Source organism: Gracilinanus agilis, chromosome 4, assembly GCF_016433145.1.
Source record: "Gracilinanus agilis isolate LMUSP501 chromosome 4, AgileGrace, whole genome shotgun sequence".
NCBI lineage: Eukaryota > Metazoa > Chordata > Mammalia > Didelphimorphia > Didelphidae > Gracilinanus > Gracilinanus agilis.
Genome location: NC_058133.1, coordinates 501,485,818 through 501,501,132, shown reverse-complemented (window position 1 = coordinate 501,501,132; position 15,315 = coordinate 501,485,818). Strand labels below are relative to the sequence as shown.

The following is a 15,315-nucleotide window of genomic DNA, read 5'->3' as shown; positions in this document are numbered from 1 at the left end:
AAGTGACTTGCCCAGGGCCACAGTATTAGGAAGTGTCTGAGGCCAGATTTTTTTTTTTTTTAAACCCTTACCTTCTGTTTTGGAATCAATACTATGTATTGATTCCAAGGTAGAAGAGAGGTAAGGGCTAGGCAATGGGGGGCGGGGGGGTCATGTGATTTGCCCATGGAAGTGTCTGAGGCCAGATTTGAGACCAGGACATCCCATCTCTGGGCCTGGCTCTCAACCCACTGAGCCACCTAGCTGCCCCAAGGCTAGATTTGAACCCAGGACCTCCTGTCTTTAGTCCTGGCTCTCAATCCTTTGAGAGCTCTGCCATTTTCCACACCTCCCTCCAACATAAAATCTTACCAGGAAAGAGGAACCATTTGACATACTTGTTAAAATTGGCAGCCACTTCTCATAGAGGTATTTTTTGGGGAGTGGTACACAGTATATCCTTTCCCTGTTCCAACAGGATTTTCTCCTATAACTCCTCCACCTTCTCATGGGATCTGAGTTTTGCGCCATTTCTCCAGGAGTGAGGATAGACTGCACAGCATTAATTATATGTATAGTCAGTGTTCAGGAATACTTTTTATTATGTTAAACTAGTGTGGAGAAAAGGCAAAGTTGACTCCATTGGCACCATCCACTTCAAGAAAAGCCCTGCTTTGAATCCCACAGATCTCTGAAACAGAATGGACCTTAAGAGGTCATCTAGTTTGGCCATCTGCTTTCATCGAGGCACTGTTCAGAGGAGATGTGTTTAAGTCCTTTGTGCCAAGCCACAGAGCCACCCAGAAAACAGGGATGGGAGGTGGAGGTTGGATTGGAGACACCAATGAGGAAATCTTATTTCAAAGGGGCCTTAGAGGCCATTGAGTTCATTCCTCCCATTTTCCAGGGGAGGGAAAGGTATGAGTGAGCTGCTCAGGGTCTCCAAGGAGCCAACTTTTGGAGGCAGGATTTGACCTTCCCACAAGTCCCACCTTACCCATTTTACCATCTTCTCAGAACAGCTGACCCTTCCCTGCTTCCCCAGGGTTCTCCAGACGGATAACAACGACAAAGGCCCTTGGATTTGTCAGATGTGGTTCATTTGGCTTTTCCCTTGGGTGACATTTTGCAGAGATGATACTTGGGGACAAGGCTGAGGCAGGCACATGGCTGAGGGCGGGGCTCCAAAGTGCCTACAGGATCTGGTGAGCCCCTGAGGCAGGCTGCCGAACCTGGGGAGCCCCTGCCATCCCCCTCCTTCCCCTCCCTCCCAGCGGGGGCCAAGGTCAAGGTCAGGGCCAGGCTCTAGGCTACTTTAAGTGCACTATGGCTAGGAAGCCCACTAGCACCAGCAGGCCCACAAATACACTCTCGTCCCAGCGTGGCCCTGAGCGGGCCCGCTCCTCCTGTTTCTTGCGCATGGCTTCACGCTGGGCCCGCTGGCGCTGCTCCCGCATTAGCTGCTCCCCATAGTGAGCGCGGTAGAAGGCGTCGAAATCGAACATGTGCTGGCCCCCAGGCATCGGGCGTGCGCGCGTGGCAGAGGAGGAGGCGCGTGGGGGCGCGGGCCTGGGAGACTGCGTGGGCGCGCGCGCAACGGCGTGCGCGTGCTCGGCACCCAGCAGGCCGCGGTCGTACTGGCGGCGCAGCGAGGCGCTACTCAGCACCACGTAGGCCTGGCTGATGCGCGTAAAACGCTCCGCTGCCGCAGGGCTACCTGCGTTGCGGTCGGGGTGATAGAGGAAACTTTGCCGGTAGTAGGCCGCCTTGATTTGCGCCTGCGTGGCCGTGACCGGGACGTCCAGCAAGTCGTACAACGCCGTGCGTGAGTACCGGGACGAGCCGCCGCTTGCCTCGTTCTTTCCGGTCCAGGAGCCGCCGCCGCCGCCGGCGGAGCTGGCCCGGGCTTCCTTCCGCCCTGCGGTCCAGAGCAGCTGCGACCACCGGCGGCAGACCGGGGCCGCCATCATTTGAGGGGCGAGGCCACAGGTCCGGCCAATGAGACGGGGCAGAGGACCGGACGAGCCCTCGTCGGTGCCAATAGCGGAGAAGAGGAAGACCGGAAGCAAGAAGGGGAGGGGCCGGGGCGCGAGGGGAGATGACGTCATATAGGCGTCTAGGAGGTGGTTGGACGCGAGTGGCGGCGCCCCTTAGACGTCGTGACTTCCACGCTGAGAAGAATCCCAGAGTGCAGCCATGGCGTGTCGTGGGAAAAGGCCCGAGCACCGCGGGCCCCCTGAGCTGGTGAGGTCCTCCCGCCCCCGCGAGCCGCAGCCCCGCCGGCCCCGCCCGCCCTCTCACCGGTGCCTTTTCTCTTTCTCTTTCCCTTGCAGTTTTACAACGAAGACGAGGCCCGGAAGTACACGCACAAGTGAGGACGGGTCCTGGGGGTGGGGGGTGGGGGGAGGGAGGAACAGAGGAGTGGGCCGAGCCAGCACCTGCCTCAGCGTCCTCTAAAATAGGGCTAACCCTGAGACCTCCCTCGATGGGCTTCGGAGGGTAAAACGGGTCCGGCATCCGTTGTGGTCTTTCGCATCACTAATAGTGACAACAAACGTCAGGAGAGGGCTGCAGCGACTGAGACGGAAGGTTAGAGCGGAGTGGGGTCTCAGCTTCATTCCGTTATGGGGCCTCTTGGGACCACCAGGGTGGAAGCACCAGGAGAGGAAGAGCCCATATGACATCACTGTCTTGGGTCTCAGTGCCCCCCATCAGTTAAAAAGACTCCTTTCCACTCTAAATTGTGATCTCATTAATCCTTTCTCAGCCTTTTTTTTATTATTGAGGTAAAAACAACTCTTATAGTACTTTTCATACTGGTTTCAAGGCAGAAGATCAGTAAGGGTGAGGCAGTGGTGGTGAAGTGACTTGCCCAAGGTCACATAGATACGAAGTGTTTAATACCTGTTGAAACCAGGACCTTCCATCTCCAAGCCTGACTCTAAATCTACTGAGTAATCTCACTGCCCCCATTCTATCCTTTTAATCATGTTCACGGAGTTCTGAACTTTTCCTGTCACAGTAAACACTTAGTGAACTCCCGGTCTGTAACTATGGGGGTAAAGCTCTAATTCTTGCCTTAGGAGAGGTGGGAGAGCATGAGAGACCCTGGTTTCACTCAGCTTTGAACAAGGCCTTACAGGTAATAGTACTTAGTTTAACATCTGTCCTGAAAATAAATTGTATGTTGCAAAAAAGAGGGTGAGCATATGCTTGGCATCATAGGATTTAGAACTATTGGAGACCTTTTCAGGAACCCATTATGCGATCGGTACATGGCCATGTTGAACCTTGAGCTGAGAAATTGGGATGGGGGATTCCAATGAAAAAGATGTTAGAGATCAGTTAGGTGACTCAGTGGATAGAGAACCAGGCCTAGAAATGGGAGGTCCTGGGTTCAAATGTGACCTCAGATGCTTCTTCCTAGCTGTGTGATCCTGGGCAAGTCACTTAACCCCCATTGCCCACCCTTACCACTCTTCTGTCTTGGAACCAATACACAGTATTGATTCTAAGATAGAAGGCAAGTATTTACAAAAGTAGTAATAAAAGAAAAAGATGCCACTCTCTTTTACATGTCCTACACATTTGATTTCATTCACTGGTTTAATCTCCTCTTAAAGAGAAAGATACAGACTCTATAGAAAGACTACTAAGTTACAAAGAGAGCAATAAAAGCCTTAGCGTTTGGAAACAGATCTTGTTATTCCAGATGCAGTGTTATTTCTTCAGTTTTTAAACACTAGGTGCTAGATAAATAGGTCAGACCAAAAGTGAATGGAGGGCTTGAAAGGGGAACAGTTGTTTATCCCTGGCATAATGATTTTGCAGGGGAATTGGGACTTGATCTGGGTGCTGAAGAGTGGGCAGAGCAGAAGTTCACCCTTAGGTGGCAAGTGCATGCCTAGAACAGAGTAGGATCTAACCTCAGACGCTTCCTAGCTGTGTGACTCTGGGCAAGTCACTTAACACCCATTGCCTAGCCCATATCACTCTTTTGCCTTGGAACCGGTACACAGAATTAATTCTAAGATGGAAGGTAAGGGTTTTAAAGAAAAAAAGAGCAGAGGAGGAAGGGGCCTATGAGAAGAAACAGAAAAACAGTGTAAAGAGAACCCTGCAGGTGCTGTTTATNATATATATAATTCTGTGTCATAGAGTTACAGTTATCTCGGCACATTGTTGGCTAATGGAATGAAAGGCAACCAACCATAGCACTGTGTTATTTATCTTGGGTGTTGATTAGCTCAGTGACTGTAGGTTAATAAGAGTGTGAAAAAGGAGAGTGGGAAGGATTTATAAAGCCTTAAATATATATAATAAAATAAATATGACACCACTACTTCATGGATTTTCACCTATCCTGGAGGTCTTTGGAATGTAACTCCCTCAATAGGTAAGGAATCACTGTATCTCCAGATGACTGGCCATCTAAAAGGAGAATTTGTAGTTTCAAATCAAAAAATGTAGCTCTTAAGAATTATTGCTAAAATTATAGTGCCAAATGTTTTCTTGACTATCATATTAGGCATGAAAAAAAAAAACCCATAAGAAAAGTTCCTACCACAATCAGTATATTAAAGTGATGAGCTTAGATCAGCAAAGTGATGTGAGAAAACCTGGAAGGGGCTTTGGGTACTTGAATTATTGACTGAAGCTCTGGGGCTTTATTGTAGATGTCTGTGAAAAATGGAATTCAAGACTTGCCATTGACCCTCAAGCTGCTAAATGTGTGCGAGCAAGCCCTGGTTCTGCTCCGCCTTTTGGTTATATTTATTCCTAAAGTTCCTCTGGAAAAGTTTCTGGGTTTAACTCACAAAAGAGTATTTTGATCATGATCGTTAAAATCCCCATCCATGTGTTACTGCCTCATTCCATTGTTTTGGTTTATTTGATTGGTTGACTAATGAAGTCAAACCCCCCCTACTCTGTCCCATGGATGGATGTCCTAATACTGACGAGCCATGTCACAAATGAACTGCCTGGGTTATAGGATAGAGAATTATAAACAAAACAGTAAAAATTGTTAATTAGTTGGCTCATTCACTCATTTATTCATTCAACTGGCATTTTCTAAATAATTCCATTATTTAAATCACTGTGTTACATGCTGGAGATTGAAAGTTAAAATGATTAAATATAAAGTTCCTTCCTTCCATGTACTTCAATTCTATTAGGACAAGGAGGAGACATGAGATTGTAAATTACAAAAACAAAATATAAGATAATTTGAGAAGGTACAAAATATGGAGAAATAGAGGGATGAAGAAAAGGCTTTTGTTTTTGTTTTGGTTTAGTTTTCCCCTAGGACTTGGGGCAACATATGTATAAGTATTCTAAGAGATGGTGGTGGGGAAAAAAAAAGAATTTCAGGCCTCAAGAGAATCCTATACAAAGAGGAAAAAGTAGGAACTAAAATTCTGAGGTCAGAGAACAGTATGCACACATCAATTTGGCTGGAACTTGAGAGTATGTGAAAAGTGGTGATATGAAATTAGCCTGAACAGGTATCCTGGAGGCTGATAGTTAAGGTCTTATTTAAATGCCAAGCTGAAGAGTCTGCATTTTAACCTACAGTTAATGGGGAGCCACTAAGACTTCTTAAATAGAGAAGTGATATGGTCAAACATTTGCTTTCAAAAGATTATTTTGGTAGCTGTGTGGAGGTTGGGTTTCAGAGGGAAGAAACTAAAAACAGAGATACCAATTACAAAGTTATTTAAATAGTTTTTATGAGAGGTGATGAGGGCCTGAATGATGGTAATGTCTGTAGAGGTGGAGACAAGAGAGTGGATATGAAAGGTTTTATGGAGGTAGAGCAAACAAAATTTGGCAACTGGTCAGAAATGGCTGATAAAAGAGAACAAAAGGATAAGCATAATACTCAGGTGAGTTGGAAAATGATGGCATCCTCAAAAGAAATTAGGAAGTTTGGACAAGGAGTAAATGGGAAAAGGAGAAGGAAGCAGGGATAATGAATGAGTTCTATTTTGAACAAGTTGAACTTGAGATATCTACAAAATATCCAGGTGGAAATATTCTACAGGAAAGGCTAGACAGAAGAAGAAAGATAAGGACTACATATTTAGGGATCACTACATTTTTTTCAGTCCCTAAGACTAAAGAAAACAAAACAAAAGAAAAAAAATTTTAAAAGTCAAGGTACATTCATCTGTTAGTACTATTACCATCTTTGTTCCCAGAATGAAGAATATGGGGTAGCACAATGTTTTAAAAACTTATAGAACCTTAAGAATAGGTTTATGAGGAGGCAGCTAGGTGTCTCAGTGGATAGAGAGCCAGGCCTAGAGACAGGAGGTCCTGGGTTCATATTTGGCCTCAGACACTTCCTAACTCTGACCCTGGGCAGGTCACTTAACCCCCATTGATTAGCCCTTACCATTCTTCTGTCTTGGATCCAGTACACAGTATTGATAATAAGACACTAAGACAGAAGGTAAGGAGAGAGAATATAATCTTGGTCTGGCTGGCTTTTTTTCCTTTTCTTTTTCTTGATTTCTGCCCAAAAAATGTCCACGAGCAGTATTAATCAGAAGACATGTTCACTTCTTACTTCTTGCCCTGTGTCTCCCTTTCCAGCTCACGGATGATTGAAATTCAGACACAGATGTCAGAACGGGCCGTGGAACTTCTCAATCTGCCTGAGGACCAGCCCTGCTTCTTGTTAGATGTTGGGTAAGATGTCAGGTACTTTTTGAAATGTCACATGGTGTCCTCATTGCTGTTGTCCACTCCCTGATATCTTGCCTGATTTTGCCTTTCAGCTGTGGTTCTGGGCTCAGCGGTGACTTCATTTCAGAGCAGGGGCACTACTGGGTGGGCATTGACATTAGTTCTTCTATGCTGGGTAAGTGAGGTTTTTTAGGGATTGCATGCGTTTGTCTGAAAAAAGCAGCTGGATATATTAGCCTGTCTCCTCTAACATGATCATCTCTGAATAAACAGATGTGGCTGTGGATAGAGAAGTGGAAGGAGACCTGCTTCAGGGAGACATGGGTCAGGGCATCCCCTTCAGGCCTGGGTCTTTTGATGGTTGTATTAGGTAAGATGTGTCACCCATGTAAATGCTGGAGGCAGGGTTTATGTGGAAGAGTGTTGTTGGCAGTTAATTTGAGTGTACAGTGGATAGAGCTATGGACCTGGGGTCAGGAAGACCTAGACTCTTCTCTCTGACACACATTAGCTGTGTGACCTTAGGCTGGTCACTTGCTTGATCCTCAAAGAGATCCCACACCTACCTATATTTGATGCTACGCTTAGAGTGTTAGTGGTGCTGTGTTAGCAGAATCTCAAGAATGCAGTTCCTTTTAGAGCTTACCTTCTAGAAAGGACAGATGAATAAATGTGTCCTATTTAATGTTTGGGTGGGGTGATTTTTGGGAGGTGGGTACAAATGTGAAGAGGGGCAAAAATATAGATTGATGAACATGAGCTGAATGAGTACCTCATTTCTTTCATCTTGAGTTGGATTATGAAATGGGGAGAAATCTGGGGTGGAAGTTTTTTTGTTTTTCTTTCAAAATTCTTATATTATTAGTATCACTTCTAAGACAGGAGAATGGCAAAGGCTAGACAGTGGAGTTAAGTGACTTGCCCAGATTCACACAGGTAGGAAGTGTCTGAGGCCAGATTTGAACCTGGGACCTCCTGACTCCAGACCTGGTGCTCTGTCTACTGTGCCACCTACCTGCCCTCAGGAGGAAATTTCCAAGGTAGGTCTTGGAGGAGAATGCTGAATCATTCCTCTCCATTAGGGAGGACTTTTTAGAGAAAGACTGGAAGAGAGATGTTTATTTCAAAGCCCAAGTGCACCTTTGTCTGACCTTGATTTTTGACTCAGCTGGAGAAACACAAAGGCAATTTTAACAAAGACAGGCAGGCAGAGGACCTTGAAGGAAAAGCAGTTTGAGCAGCTTTGAATCACTTTATTGCAGAAGGATTGACTCGAGTAGAGGATGATAAAATATATCTTGGTGGGCCTACAGGAAGGTATCAATGACCTTTTTGGATGTTCTTGGTTTAAATGATAGAAATAGAATGAGTCCAAGATGAGAGGAAGTCAGAGTGCTGAGATAATATACTTGGTTTCAAGGAAAGACATAGGGCAAATAGCACAGTGGATAGGAGTGCGAGGTCTAGAGTTGGGAGAACCTCGGTTCAAATCTAACCTCTGATACTTCCTAGCTGTGTGACCCTAGGCAAGTCACTTAACCCTAATTGCCCACCCTTTCCACTCTTCTTAGAATTGATATTGAGATAGAAAGTGAAAGTTTTTAAGGGAGCTGGGATGGGGAATGGGAAAAGGCAGCCAGAGACAAAAAGAAGAGGCAGAGATGGAGAGAGAAGAATTGAGAGCTAGCTCCCTTGGGGTTGGGGTGGCAACATGAGGAGATAGTGGAATCTTCAAGATAGAAGTGGGGGGTGGGCCTGCCCGGCCTTGACTTTGTTCCTTAAAAGGTCTTGAACCCTTTCTTAAGCATTTCTGCTGTGCAGTGGCTCTGTAATGCTGACCAGAAGACACACAACCCTGCCAAGCGCTTGTACTGCTTTTTTTCATCACTTTATTCTGCTCTGGTGAGTACAAGATCTCCATGACTTTTTGTAGATGACCATTGGGTCCTCCAGTGGTCCCAGACAGCCTTCTCTGTTGCTTCAGATGGTAACTGGGGCCTGGCCAGAAACCAACAGTTTCCATTCTCCTTCAGGCCCGAGGAGCTCGAGCAGTTCTACAGCTGTATCCAGAGAATGCTGAGCAGGTGAGTCTGTCTATAATGTGGCCAAGCTGTTGAGTCAGGATCCAAACTAGGGGACTAATGGCATTTAAGAATTGGAAGGGAAGGGACCTCAAGGCTCATCTCTTCCAACATGTACCTAAATGGGAATACCTTTCATATCACATCATCTTTATTTTAACTAATCCTATGTGTTTTATACACTTTAAAAAAAGAACAAAACAGAAAAGCCCACTCGTTATTCTGTGAAGTGGCCCATAGTCTTTATAGGGTCCATGGCACAAAAATAGTTGAGAACCTCTGGTCTAAGGATTAGGAAATTTCATCTAAATCATTAAGCCTAAATTTTGGATTATGGTGTTAAGATTAGGGTTAGGGAAGTGTAGGCACCTCTCTCCGCCAATGTCTATGCTAATTGGTGAGAAGAAGGAAAAACTTCTCTCTCCCACCCTTCTAGGCAGTTGTGGATTTCTGTATAATCTGTGTCAGATAAGACATTGGCCTCTACTCCAGAGTCCACATTGGGGTTCAGTCATAGAACGTCCTTCTCTAGAAGGGAAGTAGACCCAAAAGATGTCTGTCTTTATTTTTGAGAATTTTATTAATTTATCTACTTGTTGGTTACATGAAGATTCCAGGGTATCTCCCTCCCTCCCCTCACCACCCCAGAGAAGGCATCATTTGTCAAGAAAAATCAAGTATACTTGAAACTATGGCCTTCTCTGATAATCTGCTCTTTCTCTGGAGGTGGACTTCCACAAGTTATTCTTCCAGCTTTAATTCTGTAGCTATATAGAATATTCTCTTGGTTCTAATCATTTTCATTTTCATAATTTTATGTATGTCCTCCTAGGTTTTCTTATAGTGCTGTGGTATTACATCACAGTCATATGTCACAGCTTATTCAACCATTCCACAATTGTTAACGTTCCCTCCCTTTCCAGTTCTTTGACACCACAGAGAGAGCTACTATAAATTTTTGGAACAGATAGAGACCTTTCCTTTTCCCCTGCTCTCCTTGGGAAATAGAGCCACCGGTGGCATTCCTAGGTCAAAAGGCATACAGTTTTATGACTGGGTATTATTTCAGAGCGCCCTTTCCTAAAGGTGTCTTTTAAAGGAGAGAGGAAACTTCAGGTCTTTTTCATCATGGTGGGTTGTGGAATTAAATTACTTATTGTAGAATAGAAAGGTTTGATATCACTGTTAAGGGAGGATGTCCGAACCACAGGCTTCAGACCATGGGCAGCTCTTCTGAGCCTCAGGAGGAGCTCTTGGAGTAACAGGCTGTTTTTTTTTTTTTTTTTTTTTTTTTGGTCTAGAATTAGGATTTTCCTGGTATAGGAAATTCTTGCTGAGGAAATGCCAACTCCTTCTGCCAATGCAGGCTGATAACTGTTCTGCAGCTGGTAGCCTTAAGGAGTTGCTGGAGTCACTTTCAGGTTCTGAGATCTGTCTGTGGTAACATGGTCCACATCTGAGTTAAGCAGGCAAGCTTTTATGTGCCAGACACTGAACTCAGGGCAGGAGATACAAATGTACAGGATAAAACAGCTCCTTGGTCTGAACTGTCATTCCTGTTCCATGACTCCTCCAGGGCTCTGGGCTGTGAGCACAGCTTGGGGAAGCAATCTTGCCTCTCTTCTGTTATGCCCAGTTCAGATCCCCGTAGCAGGGATGAGTCCACGCCCACAATGCAATAAGCAATAGGAACGTTAATGCTAACTCAGAGTTAGGACCCCGTGGGGAGGGAAGCGTGGGTTTTTATGCTAAATGCAGAGTGTACATAAGCCATTTGGGAGTCTAGTTACATTGTGTCCTAATGAACACCCTATTGTTAGTGACTGGGGGTTTCTGGGAGCCTTCCTGATTGGGGAGTCCCTAGCTTGTTTGCTTGTGGTTGCTTAATTTCTGTGTCATAACTTTGGGGTTCTACACTTCTTTGTTCTTTTTTTTTTTTTTTTAAACCCTTAACTTCTGTGTATTGGCTCCTAGAAGGAAGAGTGGTAAGGGTGGGCAATGGGGGTCAAGTGACTTGCCCAGGGTCACACAGCTGGGAAGTGTCTGAGGCCAGATTTGAGCCACTTCTTTGTTCTTATTGCTCATATTTGGAGCTGTTCAGGGGCATCACTGGTGGGCCTCTCTGGCTTTAAGAGAGAGCCACTTGTACCCATGCACTTCTTAAGCTGAATCCCCTGTGCCTTTCTCTGCCCTCAGTTGGAGCTGATTACAGCCCAGGCAATGAAGGCTGGTTTCACTGGAGGCATGGTGGTGGACTTCCCCAACAGTGCTAAAGCTAAGAAGTGAGTCCGGGGTTGGTGTACTTTCCTTGGGGTAGGAGACTTGAGAGACAAGCAGAAAAGAATGTGGGTGGGCCTGGTGCCGGCATTCACTTGTAGAGGCCCTTGGTTTGGGGGCAGTGTCACCTTCCTTGCTCCTAACTGGATAAATGTCTTGTGAGTTTATGGGAAGATGAGAGCACCTATTTCTTCATGCTTGGCTTCCATCATGTGCTTTTTCTTCAGGTTTTTCCTCTGTCTGTTTTCTGGCCCTTCAGGAGTGTTGCCCAAGGTAAGGAAGGGTTTACTGGTCGAGAGTACATGGAGAATTGCCCCATTTATTCTCTAAAGAAGGGGACAGGGTTCTAGCTTGGAAGTTGGGGAAGGATACCTTGCTGAATGTACAGTGTCCATCCTGGCCTGAACCTAGTCTTGCTCCTTTAAAGTTTGGGTTCCTGAAGGAGAGACCTTATATTTGGTTGCATTAGGCTTGGCTCTAGTTGTCCTAAAGAAGTCACATTTCTTGGTTTAGTTCTGGTGCCCAGAATACTCACATCTCAGAAACTCTGTGTGTGTGTGTGTGTGTGTGTGTGTGTGTGTGTGTGTGTGTGTGTGTGTGTGTGTGTGTGTGTATGTGACAGAAGCAACACAGATAGTCACAGAAGCAGGCCTAGAGGTGGGCGGTACGTGGGGAGTATTGGGTGGCAAGTGGCAGTGTTTTGTTTGGTGTACATGCTTCCAGCCCAGCATCCTTCCTAGCATGGTGCATTCACTAATTTCTCACTGACTCTTCATGCAGGGCCTGGGCACCGAGTGTGGAGATTCACAAGAAATGAGAGAGTCCAAGTTTTCTAATGAAAGGTAAAGAAACTTTTGGCCCAGCCTAGTTCCTGACGTGATCTTTCAGCCTGACTCTTAGATTTGGTAAATGCCCAGGGAGGAGGAATGGGGTTTTGCACAGACTAAAACCCTGAGTAGGGTGGAGGGAACCCTTGGTCTGGGGCAGGGAGCTTTAACAGAGAGGTTGGGTTAAAAAGCTAGTAAAAGTCATCAAGGCACTCAGTTTTGGGAGGTGGGGGTGGAGTGGGGCATTTTAACTGCCCTCAGTACCTGCAGCTTCCCAGTGGGGATAACTGCTGTTTATTGGCATAGTTGGGCACGTTCTGTGTTTCCATTCACATGTTTACATGGCAGCTTACATGGCTAAGGTGAAGCAGACTTTACTTAAAGCCTTCTAAGGTCTTTTCTGGTGAGACATAATGAGAAGAATTAATAAGGGCTGAATGTAACAGGCCCAAGTGAGGAAAGAAAAAAATGAGAGAAAAGACTTGGAACAAGTGAGGGGAACGAGGGGTTTTCTGGGATGAACCTTGATTGTACCACCTGTTCCCCAAACAGTTCTGGCCCTCGCTAAGTGTGGGCACAGATTCAGGTTGCTCCCTTCTTGAGTGTCTCTCACCCATGGGGCTGTTGGATGCTTTCCCTCCACAGCCAGGGCAAGAGACCAAAAGCATTCTGGAGGATTGTCGTCGGGGTTGCCCTCAGCTAAGGCTGCCACGTTTTCCTGCCTCAGACACTTGAGCCATTGACTGAATACTGATTGGAGAGAGGCTGGGGTGCTACAGGCTAGTGTGGGAGCTATGGTATGACAAAGGGACTTGGTCAAAGCAAAATAGCACCACAGGGGTAGCTAGGTGGCTCAGTGGTAGAGAGCCAGGCCTAGAGATAGGAGGATCTGGGTTCAAATATGGCCTTAGACACTTCCTAGCCCTGTGATCCTGGGCAAGTCACTCAATCCCTATTTCCTAGTCTTTTGCCACTTTTCTGTTTGAGAACCAATACTTAGTATTGATTGTAGGCCAGAAGGACAGGCAGGTGGCAATGTTACTTTGCCAGCTCAGATGCCCCTGGTTAGCTCCTTTCCCATGGCAGCAATCCTTTTCCTTACATAGGATCCGCTTTAAGACGACAAAAGGCAAGTCTGTGAAGAAGAGCCGTGACTGGATCCTTGAGAAGAAGGAACGGCGGCGGCGGCAGGGCAAGTGAGTGCTTGGAGGGAACCCCTGGACCACCACTTATCCATGTTATATGCTCAGAGCTAAGAAAGGGAGTCTGGAAAAAGCCCCATCCCAGGGCAGAATCTAATGGTTTTCCTTCTCTTTAATGGAGGTGGATCTTAAAATGCTCTGAGACCATGTGGGATATTTGGGGAGACTGTCCACCTCTCTCCCCCAGCATTTGCTGTTGTTCCCTCTCATTGGTCATAACTACAGAGCCCCACTGGCAGCAGAATGGGGGCTAACCTAGGGAATGATGGGGAATTTTGTTCTTGTCTGGATCAGTAGGTAGCCTGGATCTGTAACCTGGGCCTTATTGTGTGCTCTGGTTTATTGGTCATGATCTGTTGTTTGAGATTATCTCTGAGGTGTTGCTTTTAATGCATCCTGTGGCTCTTCTCTTTTTCACTTCCCTTCTGATGGCCTCATTCCATCTTTCTTGTAGGGAGGTCCGAGCTGATACACGTTACACTGGCCGCAAGCGGAGACCCCACTTTTGAGCATCAGCTCCTGCCCTTTGGAGCTGGCCCAGAGCTCCCTCTGCTGCTTGGGCAGCTCCGGCTTGTTTCCTGTTTGTCTGCCACAATCCAGCCTTAGGTGTAGCCTGACCTGTTACTGCTGCTGGGTAATTCATCTCCCAGGAGAGCAGGTCAGAGCTGTCTGTTGGCTCCTGTGGCCACAGAGCAGGGCTCCCTTTGTGCCTTCACTTGGCTCTCCTGAGGGATCCACCAGCAGTTGGTCATTCTAATCCCAGATTCCTCAAAATGGACCAGTGAGGCTGGAGGCCTCGGGCTTAGGGCTTGGTCTATGGCCTCAGAAGGCACCTGAGGCCAGCCACCAGCCTGCCTGTTCTCAGGGTCACACGAGTCTTGGCTTTCTGTTCAGAAGAGCTTGCCCAGCAGTGAAATGGCATTATAGGCATCAAGGAGGATTTGGTAATGGGAAGGTCCCTCCAAAAAAAAAAAAGACTGAAGAGTGTTTCATCTTTTGAATAAAGTAAAACTTGGCCAAAGTGAAATAGTCTTGAAAGTCAACTTAAGGTGTAGGCAGGGGTGGCAAGCTGCCCAGGCCAGTGCTAGGAGATTGACTTGAGCTAGGCATGGAATTCCAGGCTTTGAGATGGAGAGCTGGAAGGACCCTCAGAGTCCTCATTTGTAGATGAGACTGCAGCCCACAGACAGGATGTGACTCATCCACGTTTCCGTAGCTGGTCAGTAGAGACTGCCCTGCGTGGTTCCTGCTTCTTGGTCAGCAGCAGCAGGAGAAAAGGGAGGAGGACTTGGTAAGGGACGCAGTTAAAAGCCAAGCTGACCTCCTTGGTGCACTCACTTCAGCCTGGGGAACAAAGATGGGCCATGTCCCTTTGCAGCTGGTAGTGGGTAGTAGTGGGGGCATTATGCATTATAATAAAAGAATAATGTGTGTGGACAACTTGGGGCTCATGTTTAGGACTCCTCGTGGGTGGTGGCATGCAGGAGCCCATCCCTCTTTACCTGTGAGAACACTCCTATTGACTTGAACTATTTTAACAATCCGGGTGTCAGGGAAAGGAGTAAGGAGCAAGGTTCAGCTGTGCCCTGTGTCAGGATAAGAAAGCAAAAACAAGATGAGAAATGGTGGGGTCTTCCTGGGAGAGCTTCTGTTCTCTTGGATGCATTTTGGGGAAAATAACGTTAAATGGGGGTCTTCACAATGGCTGTTGTCATGAGAGCTCTGAGAATTGGAATTTAAAAATGAGATGGAGTCTTGATCAGCCTTTCTCTCTTGCCCTTTGAATTCCTTTTGCCCGGGAAAGGTCCCATCTCTGACATGTTAGAGATGCTTTCTCCACTAGGGTTCCAGGGTGCCGAGCAAGGTGTTAGCCTAGCGCCATGCTGGGTCTCTCAGTGCAGTAATTGGTTAATGGGTTGAGTACAAAAGTATGTGGAATGTTCCCTGATTTATTAGTGTTAGCTCACAAGGGGATATGGATGGTGCCATTTGCAGTGACCGCTGTCTGGCTCAGATGGGGAGGCTCCCCTGGTCTTAAGAGGTGAAAGCAAAAATCAAGGGACAAACACAGAACCCGTGCAGGGGAGACAGACCAGTGTTCCAGGAATATCAGTTTAGGCGTCAGAGTGGGGAGGAAATGATGAGGGGAACCAATTAGGAAGGTATTGTAATAATCTGGGGGAGAGGTGACTCAAGGAAGAAAAATATTGTGGAAATAGAATGGGCAGGACTAGGCCGTGGTTGGATATTAGTGGG

General features: G+C 46.5%; 2 protein-coding genes and 1 non-coding gene across 3 annotated transcripts; 2 read left to right on the top strand and 1 right to left on the bottom strand.

The window, feature by feature from the left end:
• Positions 1 to 563: 563 nt before the first annotated feature.
• On the bottom strand, positions 564 to 2,173 carry DNAJC30 (DnaJ heat shock protein family (Hsp40) member C30). Its single transcript, XM_044673095.1, has one exon. The coding sequence runs from the start codon at positions 2,085 to 2,087 to the stop codon at positions 1,290 to 1,292; it is 798 nt and encodes a 265-aa protein (XP_044529030.1). The 5' UTR covers positions 2,088 to 2,173; the 3' UTR covers positions 564 to 1,289.
• Positions 2,096 to 14,499, top strand: BUD23 (BUD23 rRNA methyltransferase and ribosome maturation factor). The gene is made up of 12 exons (XM_044673094.1): positions 2,096 to 2,223; positions 2,313 to 2,350; positions 6,580 to 6,675; positions 6,765 to 6,847; positions 6,946 to 7,042; positions 8,478 to 8,574; positions 8,706 to 8,756; positions 10,950 to 11,035; positions 11,258 to 11,303; positions 11,811 to 11,872; positions 12,964 to 13,053; positions 13,514 to 14,499. Exons 1-12 carry the CDS (start codon positions 2,176 to 2,178, stop codon positions 13,566 to 13,568), a joined length of 849 nt encoding a protein of 282 aa, XP_044529029.1. The 5' UTR covers positions 2,096 to 2,175; the 3' UTR covers positions 13,569 to 14,499.
• Positions 12,461 to 12,590, top strand: LOC123248262. Its single transcript, XR_006506330.1, has one exon.
• Positions 14,500 to 15,315: the final 816 nt, after the last annotated feature.

Coding starts and splice junctions, on each gene's coding strand:
- BUD23 (XM_044673094.1), top strand. CDS start 2,176: ATGGCGTGTCGTGGGAAAAGGCCCGAGCACCGCGGGCCCCCTGAGCTG. Junction 2,224..2,312: donor ACCGCGGGCCCCCTGAGCTG/GTGAGGTCCTCC, acceptor TTTCCCTTGCAG/TTTTACAACGAAGACGAGGC. Junction 11,873..12,963: donor TCCAAGTTTTCTAATGAAAG/GTAAAGAAACTT, acceptor TTCCTTACATAG/GATCCGCTTTAAGACGACAA.
- DNAJC30 (XM_044673095.1), bottom strand. CDS start 2,087: ATGACGTCATCTCCCCTCGCGCCCCGGCCCCTCCCCTTCTTGCTTCCG.